This window comes from Pseudorasbora parva, chromosome 6, assembly GCF_024679245.1.
Source record: "Pseudorasbora parva isolate DD20220531a chromosome 6, ASM2467924v1, whole genome shotgun sequence".
Classification (NCBI taxonomy): domain Eukaryota; kingdom Metazoa; phylum Chordata; class Actinopteri; order Cypriniformes; family Gobionidae; genus Pseudorasbora; species Pseudorasbora parva.
The window spans coordinates 11,046,412-11,062,409 of record NC_090177.1 but is presented as its reverse complement, the minus strand read 5'-3'; the positions used below and the strand labels follow the sequence as shown (position 1 = coordinate 11,062,409).

At 30.3% G+C, this 15,998-nt stretch overlaps 2 protein-coding genes across 2 annotated transcripts in view; both read right to left on the bottom strand.

The window, feature by feature from the left end:
* The window catches only part of LOC137078368 (protein-glutamine gamma-glutamyltransferase K-like), a 119,101-nt gene that overhangs the window by 81,742 nt on the left and 21,361 nt on the right, over positions 1-15,998 (bottom strand). The window lies entirely within an intron of this gene.
* On the bottom strand, positions 2,039-5,341 carry LOC137079155 (SCAN domain-containing protein 3-like). The gene is made up of 2 exons (XM_067447117.1): positions 5,200-5,341; positions 2,039-3,531 (listed from the first exon to the last, which is right to left on the bottom strand). The coding sequence occupies exons 1-2, from the start codon at positions 5,339-5,341 to the stop codon at positions 2,039-2,041; spliced, it is 1,635 nt and encodes a 544-aa protein (XP_067303218.1).

The following is a 15,998-nucleotide window of genomic DNA, read 5'->3' as shown; positions in this document are numbered from 1 at the left end:
TTTTGAGGTTTTTGTCCATTTTGAATTTTTTTGATTTTTGAATAAATTCACTTTTACGTCATAGTATACACTGTCGTTTTTTGAGGTTTTTGTCCATTTTTACTTTTTGTGATAATTGAATAAATTCACTTTTACGTCATAGTATACACTGTCGTTTTTTGAGGTTTTTGTCTATTTTTACTTTTTGTGATAATTGAATAAATTCACTTTTACATCATAGTATACACTGTCGTTTTTTGAGGTTTTTGTCCATTTTGAATTTTTGAATAAATTCACTTTTACGTCATAGTATACACTGTTGTTTTTTGAGGTTTTTGTCCATTTTGAATTTTTTTGATTTTGGAATAAATTCACTTTTACGTCATAGTATACACTGTCGTTTTTTGAGGTTTTTGTCCATTTTTACTTTTTGTGATAATTGAATAAATTCACTTTTACGTCATAGTATACACTGTCGTTTTTTGAGGTTTTTGTCCATTTTGAATTTTTTTGATTTTTGAATAAATTCACTTTTACGTCATAGTATACACTGTCGTTTTTTGAGGTTTTTGTCTATTTTTACTTTTTGTGATAATTGAATAAATTCACTTTTACGGCATAGTATACACTGTCGTTTTTTGAGGTTTTTGTCCATTTTGAATTTTTTTGATTTTTGAATAAATTCACTTTTACGTCATAGTATACACTGTCGTTTTTTGAGGTTTTTGTCCATTTTTACTTTTTGTGATAATTGAATAAATTCACTTTTACGTCATAGTATACACTGTCGTTTTTTGAGGTTTTTGTCTATTTTTACTTTTTGTGATAATTGAATAAATTCACTTTTACGGCATAGTATACACTGTCGTTTTTTGAGGTTTTTGTCCATTTTGAATTTTTTTGATTTTTGAATAAATTCACTTTTACGTCATAGTATACACTGTCGTTTTTTGAGGTTTTTGTCCATTTTTACTTTTTGTGATAATTGAATAAATTCACTTTTACGTCATAGTATACACTGTCGTTTTTTGAGGTTTTTGTGATAATTGAATAAATTCACTTTTACGGCATAGTATACACTGTTGTTTTTTGAGGTTTTTGTCCATTTTTACTTTTTGTGATAAATGAATAAATTCACTTTTACGTCATAGTATACACTGTCGTTTTTGTCCATTTTGAATTTTTTGTGATAATTGAATAAATTCACTTTTACGTCATAGTATACACTGTCGTTTTTTGAGGTTTTTGTCCATTTTGAATTTTTTTGATTTTTGAATAAATTCACTTTTACGTCATAGTATTCACTGTCGTTTTTTAAGGTTTTTGTCCATTTTTACTTTTTGTGATAATTGAATAAATTCACTTTTACGTCATAGTATATACACTGTCGTTTTTTGAGGTTTTTGTCCATTTTGAATTTTTGTGATAATTGAATAAATTCACTTTTACGTCATAGTATACACCAGGGCTATTCAATTACAAAATCAGCTGGGCCAGATTTTCAAACTAAGAAAGTTAGCTGGGCCAGTTATTTCAGCGGCGAAGCAACTCGTAAAGACACATTTTAAAACCAGCACAAACAAATGTATTGAATACATGTAATGTTTATTCATTGTTTCTCTTTTAACTTTGGTTAGTTTGCACATCAAAAGGTGCATCAAAATACTATAAAAGAGCTTACTGAACAGAATCTGAGGTAGCCCCTAATTTTTCCAAAAAACTGATCGAGGCACCTCTTGTCTTTGCCTATCTAGGCAACATATCTCACTTATCTGATCACAAAGTGCATAAAACAAAATAGTGCACAGTAGTAGATAAGCAATAACATTAAGTTTCCTTTTGAAAAAAAATAAACATTTTGCTCACATTTTACCCAGGAACATCTCAAAGTGCATAAAAAAGTGCACAGTATTCACAACTAACACATGAATACAAGGTGGACTACTGCACATATTGCACATACTGAGGGAACATATTTGAAATCACCACATTTGTGATTAGGCATGCCTTTATACACATCCAACATTATACTGATGTAGGCTACAGTTATTCAGCTAATTTAGTGGGAGAAGTGACATTTTTTGTTTTGAACGAGAGCAGTGACTTTAGGCTCATACGTTGTCAATGCAATCCGAAGGCATTGGTGGAGAGTACGGTCTGTCAGGGAGCAACGAGAGTTGCTTTTTATGGAGTTCATGTGTGAAAAGCTTGACTCACATGTGTAAGTTGAACCAAACATACTGAGCATGACGATCGCTACTTTCTTAATGTTAGGGAACTGATGTACGTTGACATCAGTCCAAAACATTGTAGGCCCGTTAGTGCGAAGCTCCTGTGCCATGGTTACAGATGACCGCATGTCAACAAGTTCGAGTGTGAATTTCCCCTCGTCAATGGAAGGAACCACTTGCTTTGCTCTGGCGGATAAGTCCCCTTCTATTGCAACAGTGAACGGGTCTCTGACAAAAACGGCCACCTCTGTGGGCAGAACAAGTCCATCCAATCGACCAGCAAAGTTAATTTTCAACCTCGCAATAAAATCTGTCATCACATCCGTGATTTGTGCGGGGGATGAGATGCATTTGCGGAGTGTCGGAAAATGCAGCATTCGGCCTGTGCTCAAATCAGTTGCGAAAAGGTCCAGTTTAACTGGGAATGCACGCATATGTTCCACAAGGTCGATGACAGTTTTGTCTCTGCCTTGTAGTGCCAAATTGAGATCATTCAGGTGTTTGAATATGTCACACAGAAAGCAGGCATCAGCCATGAAGTTGTCGTCCAGTATGCGACTCAAGTGCGTTTCTGCCTTTTTTTGCTTGCTGCTGCGGAGGAAAGTTATGATCTCCTCTCTGAGACCACAGAACCGCTCCAGTGCTTTGCCTTTGGACAGCCACCTCACGTCATTATGCAAAAGCAGGTCGTGGTGCTCAGCAGACAGTTCTGACAGCAGCATGCGGAACAAGCGGTGTTGGAGGCTTGATGTGGAGCGAATAAAGTTAATTGTAGCCATCACGTTGTCCATGGTCGTTTTGAGCGCCCCACTTAGTTTCGCGCACAACACCGCCTGATGCACAATGCAGTGTAAGGAGATCAACTGAGGTGCAACAGCGGACCAACGTGCTGCCAAACCATTCACTTTACCTGTCATGGATGGAGCCCCATCTGTCACAAGCATGCACACACGCGTCATATCCAGACCATTGTCTTTAAAAAAAGCGGAAATTTTCCCAAAGACTATATCGCCCGTTGTGTGTCCTTCTAACGGCAGTAGGCAGAGAAGCTCCTCTCTGAAGCATTTGCTGTCAAAAAAACGGACATATATGCACAACTGAGCAGTATCAGTTTTGTCTGTGGACTCATCTACTGCTATAGACATAGTATCAGCTTTCATCAGGTCTCCTAACAGTGTTTCATACACATCTGCAGCAAGAATTTCAACCCTACGAATGTTGGAAGTATCTGACAGGGGTACGTTTTTTATAGCAGAAGCCACGCTTGTTTTAATTTTATCGTCATTTATCACCTCATCCACGACCAGTGTTGCCACAGTTACTTTGAAAAAGTAATCTGATTACTGATTACTGATTACTCCTTTAAAAAGTAACTTAGTTACTTTACAGATTACTTGATTTTAAAAGTAACTAAGTTAGATTACAAGTTACTTTATTAGTTACATTCAGCAGTTGCCGACAACACCCCTGCCGTCTCAAAATAGAAATGACAACCGTTTTTGGCAACACACTTTATTGAATTTATGCCTGAGCCTGACGGCCCCGACTTTTTTACGCCCCCTTTTTTAGGCTTCTCCTTCGTTTTATATTTATTTTAATAATTAAAATGAACAGTGAGATGTGCTGGTGGAAACAACATGAGACCATGATAGCTTGCGCCACTGTCAAGATATGGCTTGCGCAGGGTTAAAGAGTCAGTTTCTTCAGTGCAGCTGCTAGAGTTATGGCTTTTTACAACTGGTTCCTTCATTCGTTTTCTCTGACCAGGTCGGCCTATCTATCTGATTGCGAAATGACCAGGAGTAACGTTTGGCCTAAATGCCTTCCGAGAGTCTTTCGAGACGTATTTAATTCCGATCACTCAAACAAACCAATTCAGAAGGTGCATGAAAGCATTTCAAACTAAACCGGACAAATGTAAATATATCTGGTTGTTTAAACCACATGTGTAAATTTTGGCAAATAATTAAAAAATAAATGTGTGAGAGCGTGTTATGTTGTAGTCAGATAGATATGATGGTGCTACTGCAACATCGCTGCAAATGAGTAAAGCAAGCCAACGCATGGCCGTAAATGAAACTTTAAAATAAGTCACACAAAACACAATCATCTTCAATATAAAATAATGAGACTAATGATCTTACCAGTGCTTAGGTCGCTCTCTCTCATATTGCGATCTCTGAATTTGAAATGAGCTGCTGAATAAAATGCTAGAATCTTTTGCTTTGATGTGAACTCCGTTAAATGAGCATATACCGCGGGAACTGAAGATCGGATTTATATTAATTTTGCTGAAGTGTAAGGTAGGCTATAAGACAACCTGCATGTACTTTTTTTCTTTTCTTTAGATTGTGTAGCCCGTTTCGTTTTTTTGAGCGCCGTTGCGAGCAGTAGGCTAATCTGTCAGCCTGCCTCAGCTCGTCAAAAATGCCTTTGTGGTGGTATAATAACTAGCCTACTTTGTTTTTGATGTCAAAGTAGTTATATTTCGTTTCGTTTATTTTTTAAGTTCATTTAGAAAAATGTTTAGAGCAAATTTTGTTTGTTAAATTAAAGTTTTAATTTTTTTTATGTGACGACCCAGTGAGTTAACCCTAGTCTCTCAAACCAACTCTTGAATTGTCTTGCCTATATAAACTTTAATTTAACAAACAAAAAATTGCTCTGAACATTTTCTAAAATAGGATAATAAAAAAACGAAACGAAAAATAACTACTTTGACATTAAAAACAAAACTGAACTATTTTAATGGCTGCAACAATGTAAAAAGTAAAATAAATAAATAAAAAACACGGCTCCAGCCCCCGGGCTGAGAATTTTGATAAGCTGTCGGTTTTTACTAAGGAAAATGACTAAAAAAGTAACTCACAGTGACTTGGATAAGTAACTTTAATCTGATTACTGGTTTGGAAATAGTAACGCGTTAGATTACTCGTTACTGGAAAAAAGTAGTCAGATTAGAGTAACGCGTTACTATGTAACGCGTTACTGGCATCACTGTCCACGACTGCCAGCATACAGTCCTTCACGGTTTCAGAGTCTGTGAATGGCCTTTTCTTTTTTGCCAGTATCCAGGAAACACGAAGGGATGCTGCGGTTGCTCTCTCTTGGGCTGTGAATGACCGCACCATGGTAGTACTGCTCCGTTTGTAAGATGCAATCAAACTCTGCACTTTTGCTACCCTCTCTTGAGATCCCTCTGGAAAATTGGTGCGGAAAGTCTGGTGTTTCTCGCTGTGGTGCCTCCGCACATTGTATTCTTTAAATACGGCAACGCACTCATTACAAATTAAACACATCGGTTTGGCGTTTGGATGTGGCGGTAAAATAAACAAATATTTGTCAGTCCAGGCAGGGTTAAACTGACGGTTTTCATTGGCAATTTTGCGTTTTAGTGTTGAGAAAGACATATTGATTGTAATCTAGGCTACAACCGGCTCGCTCTGCATTGTTTGCGTTGTTGCTAGGCTACGTGGTCTGTACTACTGTATGAATTTACGTAGGGATGTGCATTTTTGGCGGGACCACGGGCTGGGCCATTTGGAGGTTGCTTTCGGGCCGCATGTGGCCCGCGGGCCGCCAATTGAATAGCCCTGCTATACACTGTCGTTTTTTGAGGTTTTTGTCCATTTTGAATTTTTGTGATAATTGAATAAATTCACTTTTACGTCATAGTATACACTGTCGTTTTTTGAGGTTTTTGTCCATTTTGAATTTTTTTGATTTTTGAATAAATTCACTTTTACGTCATAGTATACACTGTCGTTTTTTGAGGTTTTTGTCCATTTATACTTTTTGTGATAATTGAATAAATTCACTTTTACGTCATAGTATACACTGTCGTTTTTTGAGGTTTTTGTCTATTTTTACTTTTTGTGATAATTGAATAAATTCACTTTTACGGCATAGTATACACTGTCGTTTTTTGAGGTTTTTGTCCATTTTGAATTTTTTTGATTTTTGAATAAATTCACTTTTACGTCATAGTATACACTGTCGTTTTTTGAGGTTTTTGTCAATTTTTACTTTTTGTGATAATTGAATAAATTCACTTTTACGTCATAGTATACACTGTCGTTTTTTGAGGTTTTTGTCTATTTTTACTTTTTGTGATAATTGAATAAATTCACTTTTACGGCATAGTATACACTGTCGTTTTTTGAGGTTTTTGTCCATTTTGAATTTTTTTGATTTTTGAATAAATTCACTTTTACGTCATAGTATACACTGTCGTTTTTTGAGGTTTTTGTCCATTTTTACTTTTTGTGATAATTGAATAAATTCACTTTTACGTCATAGTATACACTGTCGTTTTTTGAGGTTTTTGTTCATTTTGAATTTTTGTGATAATTGAATAAATTCACTTTTACGTCATAGTATACACTGTCGTTTTTTGAGGTTTTTGTCCATTTTGAATTTTTTTGAATTTTGAATAAATTCACTTTTACGTCATAGTATACACTGTCGTTTTTTGAGGTTTTTGTCCATTTTTACTTTTTGTGATAATTGAATAAATTCACTTTTACGTCATAGTATACACTGTCGTTTTTTGAGGTTTTTGTCCATTTTGAATTTTTGTGATAATTGAATAAATTCACTTTTACGTCATAGTATACACTGTCGTTTTTTGAGGTTTTTGTCCATTTTGAATTTTTGTGATAATTGAATAAATTCACTTTTACGTCATAGTATACACTGTCGTTTTTTGAGGTTTTTGTCCATTTTGAATTTTTTTGAATTTTGAATAAATTCACTTTTACGTCATAGTATACACTGTCGTTTTTTGAGGTTTTTGTCCATTTTTACTTTTTGTGATAATTGAATAAATTCACTTTTACGTCATAGTATACACTGTCGTTTTTTGAGGTTTTTGTCCATTTTGAATTTTTGTGATAATTGAATAAATTCACTTTTACGTCATAGTATACACTGTCGTTTTTTTGAGGTTTTTGTCCATTTTGAATTTTTTTGATTTTTGAATAAATTCACTTTTACGTCATAGTATACACTGTCGTTTTTTGAGGTTTTTGTCCATTTTTACTTTTTGTGATAATTGAATAAATTCACTTTTACGTCATAGTATACACTGTCGTTTTTTGAGGTTTTTGTCCATTTTGAATTTTTTTGATTTTTGAATAAATTCACTTTTACGTCATAGTATACACTGTCGTTTTATGAGGTTTTTGTCCATTTTGAATTTTTGTGATAATTGAATAAATTCACTTTTACGTCATAGTATACACTGTCGTTTTTTGAGGTTTTTGTCCATTTTGAATTTTTTTGATTTTTGAATAAATTCACTTTTACGTCATAGTATACACTGTCGTTTTTTGAGGTTTTTGTCCATTTTTACTTTTTGTGATAATTGAATAAATTCACTTTTACGTCATAGTATACACTGTCGTTTTTTGAGGTTTTTGTCCATTTTGAATTTTTGTGATAATTGAATAAATTCACTTTTACGTCATAGTATACACTGTCGTTTTTTGAGGTTTTTGTCCATTTTGAATTTTTTTGATTTTTGAATAAATTCACTTTTACGTCATAGTATTCACTGTCGTTTTTTTAGGTTTTTGTCCATTTTTACTTTTTGTGATAATTGAATAAATTCACTTTTACGTCATAGTATACACTGTCGTTTTTTGAGGTTTTTGTCCATTTTGAATTTTTGTGATAATTGAATAAATTCACTTTTACGTCATAGTATACACTGTCGTTTTTTGAGGGTTTTTTTCCATTTTGAATTTTTTTGATTTTTGAATAAATTCACTTTTACGTCATAGTATACACTGTCGTTTTTTGAGGTTTTTGTCAATTTTTACTTTTTGTGATAATTGAATAAATTCACTTTGACGTCATAGTATACACTGTCGTTTTTTGAGGTTTTTGTCCATTTTGAATTTTTGTGATAATTAAATAAATTCACTTTTACGTCATAGTATACACTGTCGTTTTTTGAGGTTTTTGTCCATTTATACTTTTTGTGATAATTGAATAAATTCACTTTTACGTCATAGTATACACTGTCGTTTTTTGAGGTTTTTGTCTATTTTTACTTTTTGTGATAATTGAATAAATTCACTTTTACGGCATAGTATACACTGTCGTTTTTTGAGGTTTTTGTCCATTTTGAATTTTTTTGATTTTTGAATAAATTCACTTTTACGTCATAGTATACACTGTCGTTTTTTGAGGTTTTTGTCCATTTTTACTTTTTGTGATAATTGAATAAATTCACTTTTACGTCATAGTATACACTGTCGTTTTTTGAGGTTTTTGTCCATTTTGAATTTTTGTGATAATTGAATAAATTCACTTTTACGTCATAGTATACACTGTCGTTTTTTGAGGTTTTTGTCCATTTTGAATTTTTTTGAATTTTGAATAAATTCACTTTTACGTCATAGTATACACTGTCGTTTTTTGAGGTTTTTGTCCATTTTTACTTTTTGTGATAATTGAATAAATTCACTTTTACGTCATAGTATACACTGTCGTTTTTTGAGGTTTTTGTCCATTTTGAATTTTTGTGATAATTGAATAAATTCACTTTTACGTCATAGTATACACTGTCGTTTTTTTGAGGTTTTTGTCCATTTTGAATTTTTTTGATTTTTGAATAAATTCACTTTTACGTCATAGTATACACTGTCGTTTTTTGAGGTTTTTGTCCATTTTTACTTTTTGTGATAATTGAATAAATTCACTTTTACGTCATAGTATACACTGTCGTTTTTTGAGGTTTTTGTCCATTTTGAATTTTTTTGATTTTTGAATAAATTCACTTTTACGTCATAGTATACACTGTCGTTTTTTGAGGTTTTTGTCCATTTTTACTTTTTGTGATAATTGAATAAATTCACTTTTACGTCATAGTATACACTGTCGTTTTTTGAGGTTTTTGTCTATTTTTACTTTTTGTGATAATTGAATAAATTCACTTTTACGGCATGTATACACTGTCGTTTTTTGAGGTTTTTGTCCATTTTGAATTTTTTTGATTTTTGAATAAATTCACTTTTACGTCATAGTATACACTGTCGTTTTTTGAGGTTTTTGTCCATTTTTACTTTTTGTGATAATTGAATAAATTCACTTTTACGTCATAGTATACACTGTCGTTTTTTGAGGTTTTTGTCCATTTTGAATTTTTTAGATTTTTGAATAAATTCACTTTTACGTCATAGTATACACTGTCGTTTTTTGAGTTTTTTGTCCATTTTTACTTTTTGTGATAATTGAATAAATTCACTTTTACGTCATAGTATACACTGTCGTTTTTTGAGGTTTTTGTCCATTTTGAATTTTTTTGATTTTTGAATAAATTCACTTTTACGTCATAGTATACACTGTCGTTTTTTGAGGTTTTTGTCCATTTTTACTTTTTGTGATAATTGAATAAATTCACTTTTACGGCATAGTATACACTGTCGTTTTTTGAGGTTTTTGTCCATTTTGAATTTTTTTGATTTTTGAATAAATTCACTTTTACGTCATAGTATACACTGTCGTTTTTTGAGGTTTTTGTCTATTTTAACTTTTTGTGATAATTGAATAAATTCACTTTTATGTCATAGTATACACTGTCGTTTTTTGAGGTTTTTGTCCATTTTTACTTTTTGTGATAATTGAATAATTTCACTTTTACGGCATAGTATACACTGTCGTTTTTTGAGGTTTTTGTCCATTTTGAATTTTTTTGATTTTTGAATAAATTCACTTTTTCGTCATAGTATACACTGTCGTTTTTTGAGGTTTTTGTCCATTTTGAATTTTTTTGATTTTTGAATAAATTCACTTTTACGTCATAGTATACACTGTCGTTTTTTGAGGTTTTTGTCCATTTTTACTTTTTGTGATAATTGAATAAATTCACTTTTACGTCATAGTATACACTGTCGTTTTTTGAGGTTTTTGTCCATTTTGAATTTTTTTGATTTTTGAATAAATTCACTTTTACGTCATAGTATACACTGTCGTTTTTTGAGGTTTTTTTCAATTTTAATTTTTGTGATAATTGAATAAATTCACTTTTACGTCATAGTATACACTGTCGTTTTTTGAGGTTTTTGTCCATTTTTACTTTTTGTGATAATTGAATAAATTCACTTTTACGGCATAGTATACACTGTCGTTTTTTGAGGTTTTTGTCCATTTTGAATTTTTTAGATTTTTGAATAAATTCACTTTTACGTCATAGTATACACTGTCGTTTTTTGAGGTTTTTGTCCATTTTTACTTTTTGTGATAATTGAATAAATTCACTTTTACGTCATAGTATACACTGTCGTTTTTTGAGGTTTTTGTCCATTTTGAATTTTTTTGATTTTTGAATAAATTCACTTTTACGGCATAGTATACACTGTCGTTTTTTGAGGTTTTTGTCCATTTTGAATTTTTTTGATTTTTGAATAAATTCACTTTTACGTCATAGTATACACTGTCGTTTTTTGAGGTTTTTGTCAATTTTTACTTTTTGTGATAATTGAATAAATTCACTTTTACGTCATAGTATACACTGTCGTTTTTTGAGGTTTTTGTCCATTTTGAATTTTTGTGATAATTGAATAAATTCACTTTTACGTCATAGTATACACTGTCGTTTTTTGAGGTTTTTGTCCATTTTGAATTTTTTTGAATTTTGAATAAATTCACTTTTACGTCATAGTATACACTGTCGTTTTTTGAGGTTTTTGTCCATTTTTACTTTTTGTGATAATTGAATAAATTCACTTTTACGTCATAGTATACACTGTCGTTTTTTGAGGTTTTTGTCCATTTTGAATTTTTGTGATAATTGAATAAATTCACTTTTACGTCATAGTATACACTGTCGTTTTTTGAGGTTTTTGTCCATTTTGAATTTTTGTGATAATTGAATAAATTCACTTTTACGTCATAGTATACGCTGTCGTTTTTTGAGGTTTTTGTCCATTTTGAATTTTTTTGAATTTTGAATAAATTCACTTTTACGTCATAGTATACACTGTCGTTTTTTGAGGTTTTTGTCCATTTTTACTTTTTGTGATAATTGAATAAATTCACTTTTACGTCATAGTATACACTGTCGTTTTTTGAGGTTTTTGTCCATTTTGAATTTTTGTGATAATTGAATAAATTCACTTTTACGTCATAGTATACACTGTCGTTTTTTTGAGGTTTTTGTCCATTTTGAATTTTTTTGATTTTTGAATAAATTCACTTTTACGTCATAGTATACACTGTCGTTTTTTGAGGTTTTTGTCCATTTTTACTTTTTGTGATAATTGAATAAATTCACTTTTACGTCATAGTATACACTGTCGTTTTTTGAGGTTTTTGTCCATTTTGAATTTTTTTGATTTTTGAATAAATTCACTTTTACGTCATAGTATACACTGTCGTTTTATGAGGTTTTTGTCCATTTTGAATTTTTGTGATAATTGAATAAATTCACTTTTACGTCATAGTATACACTGTCGTTTTTTGAGGTTTTTGTCCATTTTGAATTTTTTTGATTTTTGAATAAATTCACTTTTACGTCATAGTATACACTGTCGTTTTTTGAGGTTTTTGTCCATTTTTACTTTTTGTGATAATTGAATAAATTCACTTTTACGTCATAGTATACACTGTCGTTTTTTGAGGTTTTTGTCCATTTTGAATTTTTGTGATAATTGAATAAATTCACTTTTACGTCATAGTATACACTGTCGTTTTTTGAGGTTTTTGTCCATTTTGAATTTTTTTGATTTTTGAATAAATTCACTTTTACGTCATAGTATTCACTGTCGTTTTTTTAGGTTTTTGTCCATTTTTACTTTTTGTGATAATTGAATAAATTCACTTTTACGTCATAGTATACACTGTCGTTTTTTGAGGTTTTTGTCCATTTTGAATTTTTGTGATAATTGAATAAATTCACTTTTACGTCATAGTATACACTGTCGTTTTTTGAGGTTTTTTTCCATTTTGAATTTTTTTGATTTTTGAATAAATTCACTTTTACGTCATAGTATACACTGTCGTTTTTTGAGGTTTTTGTCAATTTTTACTTTTTGTGATAATTGAATAAATTCACTTTGACGTCATAGTATACACTGTCGTTTTTTGAGGTTTTTGTCCATTTTGAATTTTTGTGATAATTAAATAAATTCACTTTTACGTCATAGTATACACTGTCGTTTTTTGAGGTTTTTGTCCATTTATACTTTTTGTGATAATTGAATAAATTCACTTTTACGTCATAGTATACACTGTCGTTTTTTGAGGTTTTTGTCTATTTTTACTTTTTGTGATAATTGAATAAATTCACTTTTACGGCATAGTATACACTGTCGTTTTTTGAGGTTTTTGTCCATTTTGAATTTTTTTGATTTTTGAATAAATTCACTTTTACGTCATAGTATACACTGTCGTTTTTTGAGGTTTTTGTCCATTTTTACTTTTTGTGATAATTGAATAAATTCACTTTTACGTCATAGTATACACTGTCGTTTTTTGAGGTTTTTGTCCATTTTGAATTTTTGTGATAATTGAATAAATTCACTTTTACGTCATAGTATACACTGTCGTTTTTTGAGGTTTTTGTCCATTTTGAATTTTTGTGATAATTGAATAAATTCACTTTTACGTCATAGTATACACTGTCGTTTTTTGAGGTTTTTGTCCATTTTTACTTTTTGTGATAATTGAATAAATTAACTTTTACGTCATAGTATACACTGTCGTTTTTTGAGGTTTTTGTCCATTTTTACTTTTTGTGATAATTGAATAAATTCACTTTTACGTCATAGTATACACTGTCGTTTTTTTGAGGTTTTTGTCCATTTTGAATTTTTTTGATTTTTGAATAAATTCACTTTTACGTCATAGTATACACTGTCGTTTTTTGAGGTTTTTGTCCATTTTGAATTTTTTTGATTTTTGAATAAATTCACTTTTACGTCATAGTATACACTGTCGTTTTTTGAGGTTTTTGTCTATTTTAACCTTTTGTGATAATTGAATAAATTCACTTTTACGTCATAGTATACACTGTCGTTTTTTGAGGTTTTTGTCCATTTTTACTTTTTGTGATAATTGAATAATTTCACTTTTACGGCATAGTATACACTGTCGTTTTTTGAGGTTTTTGTCCATTTTGAATTTTTTTGATTTTTGAATAAATTCACTTTTTCGTCATAGTATACACTGTCGTTTTTTGAGGTTTTTGTCCATTTTGAATTTTTTTGATTTTTGAATAAATTCACTTTTACGTCATAGTATACACTGTCGTTTTTTGAGGTTTTTGTCCATTTTTACTTTTTGTGATAATTGAATAAATTCACTTTTACGTCATAGTATACACTGTCGTTTTTTGAGGTTTTTGTCCATTTTGAATTTTTTTGATTTTTGAATAAATTCACTTTTACGTCATAGTATACACTGTCGTTTTTTGAGGTTTTTTTCAATTTTAATTTTTGTGATAATTGAATAAATTCACTTTTACGTCATAGTATACACTGTCGTTTTTTGAGGTTTTTGTCCATTTTTACTTTTTGTGATAATTGAATAAATTCACTTTTACGGCATAGTATACACTGTCGTTTTTTGAGGTTTTTGTCCATTTTGAATTTTTTAGATTTTTGAATAAATTCACTTTTACGTCATAGTATACACTGTCGTTTTTTGAGGTTTTTGTCCATTTTTACTTTTTGTGATAATTGAATAAATTCACTTTTACGTCATAGTATACACTGTCGTTTTTTGAGGTTTTTGTCCATTTTGAATTTTTTTGATATTTGAATAAATTCACTTTTACGGCATAGTATACACTGTCGTTTTTTGAGGTTTTTGTCCATTTTGAATTTTTTTGATTTTTGAATAAATTCACTTTTACGTCATAGTATACACTGTCGTTTTTTGAGGTTTTTGTCAATTTTTACTTTTTGTGATAATTGAATAAATTCACTTTTACGTCATAGTATACACTGTCGTTTTTTGAGGTTTTTGTCTATTTTTACTTTTTGTGATAATTGAATAAATTCACTTTTACGGCATAGTATACACTGTCGTTTTTTGAGGTTTTTGTCCATTTTGAATTTTTTTGATTTTTGAATAAATTCACTTTTACGTCATAGTATACACTGTCGTTTTTTGAGGTTTTTGTCCATTTTTACTTTTTGTGATAATTGAATAAATTCACTTTTACGTCATAGTATACACTGTCGTTTTTTGAGGTTTTTGTCCATTTTGAATTTTTGTGATAATTGAATAAATTCACTTTTACGTCATAGTATACACTGTCGTTTTTTGAGGTTTTTGTCCATTTTGAATTTTTTTGAATTTTGAATAAATTCACTTTTACGTCATAGTATACACTGTCGTTTTTTGAGGTTTTTGTCCATTTTTACTTTTTGTGATAATTGAATAAATTCACTTTTACGTCATAGTATACACTGTCGTTTTTTGAGGTTTTTGTCCATTTTGAATTTTTGTGATAATTGAATAAATTCACTTTTACGTCATAGTATACACTGTCGTTTTTTGAGGTTTTTGTCCATTTTGAATTTTTGTGATAATTGAATAAATTCACTTTTACGTCATAGTATACGCTGTCGTTTTTTGAGGTTTTTGTCCATTTTGAATTTTTTTGAATTTTGAATAAATTCACTTTTACGTCATAGTATACACTGTCGTTTTTTGAGGTTTTTGTCCATTTTTACTTTTTGTGATAATTGAATAAATTCACTTTTACGTCATAGTATACACTGTCGTTTTTTGAGGTTTTTGTCCATTTTGAATTTTTGTGATAATTGAATAAATTCACTTTTACGTCATAGTATACACTGTCGTTTTTTTGAGGTTTTTGTCCATTTTGAATTTTTTTGATTTTTGAATAAATTCACTTTTACGTCATAGTATACACTGTCGTTTTTTGAGGTTTTTGTCCATTTTTACTTTTTGTGATAATTGAATAAATTCACTTTTACGTCATAGTATACACTGTCGTTTTTTGAGGTTTTTGTCCATTTTGAATTTTTTTGATTTTTGAATAAATTCACTTTTACGTCATAGTATACACTGTCGTTTTATGAGGTTTTTGTCCATTTTGAATTTTTGTGATAATTGAATAAATTCACTTTTACGTCATAGTATACACTGTCGTTTTTTGAGGTTTTTGTCCATTTTGAATTTTTTTGATTTTTGAATAAATTCACTTTTACGTCATAGTATACACTGTCGTTTTTTGAGGTTTTTGTCCATTTTTACTTTTTGTGATAATTGAATAAATTCACTTTTACGTCATAGTATACACTGTCGTTTTTTGAGGTTTTTGTCCATTTTGAATTTTTGTGATAATTGAATAAATTCACTTTTACGTCATAGTATACACTGTCGTTTTTTGAGGTTTTTGTCCATTTTGAATTTTTTTGATTTTTGAATAAATTCACTTTTACGTCATAGTATTCACTGTCGTTTTTTTAGGTTTTTGTCCATTTTTACTTTTTGTGATAATTGAATAAATTCACTTTTACGTCATAGTATACACTGTCGTTTTTTGAGGTTTTTGTCCATTTTGAATTTTTGTGATAATTGAATAAATTCACTTTTACGTCATAGTATACACTGTCGTTTTTTGAGGTTTTTTTCCATTTTGAATTTTTTTGATTTTTGAATAAATTCACTTTTACGTCATAGTATACACTGTCGTTTTTTGAGGTTTTTGTCAATTTTTACTTTTTGTGATAATTGAATAAATTCACTTTGACGTCATAGTATACACTGTCGTTTTTTGAGGTTTTTGTCCATTTTGAATTTTTGTGA

What these genes read in the sequence shown, in the direction of transcription:
- LOC137079155 (XM_067447117.1), bottom strand. Translation starts at nt 5,341, where the DNA reads ATGGTGCGGTCATTCACAGCCCAAGAGAGAGCAACCGCAGCATCCCTT. An exon ending in AGTCGTGGACAGTGATGCCA is followed by an intron (nt 3,532 to 5,199) that starts GTAACGCGTTAC and finishes ACTTTTTCAAAG; the next exon opens with TAACTGTGGCAACACTGGTC.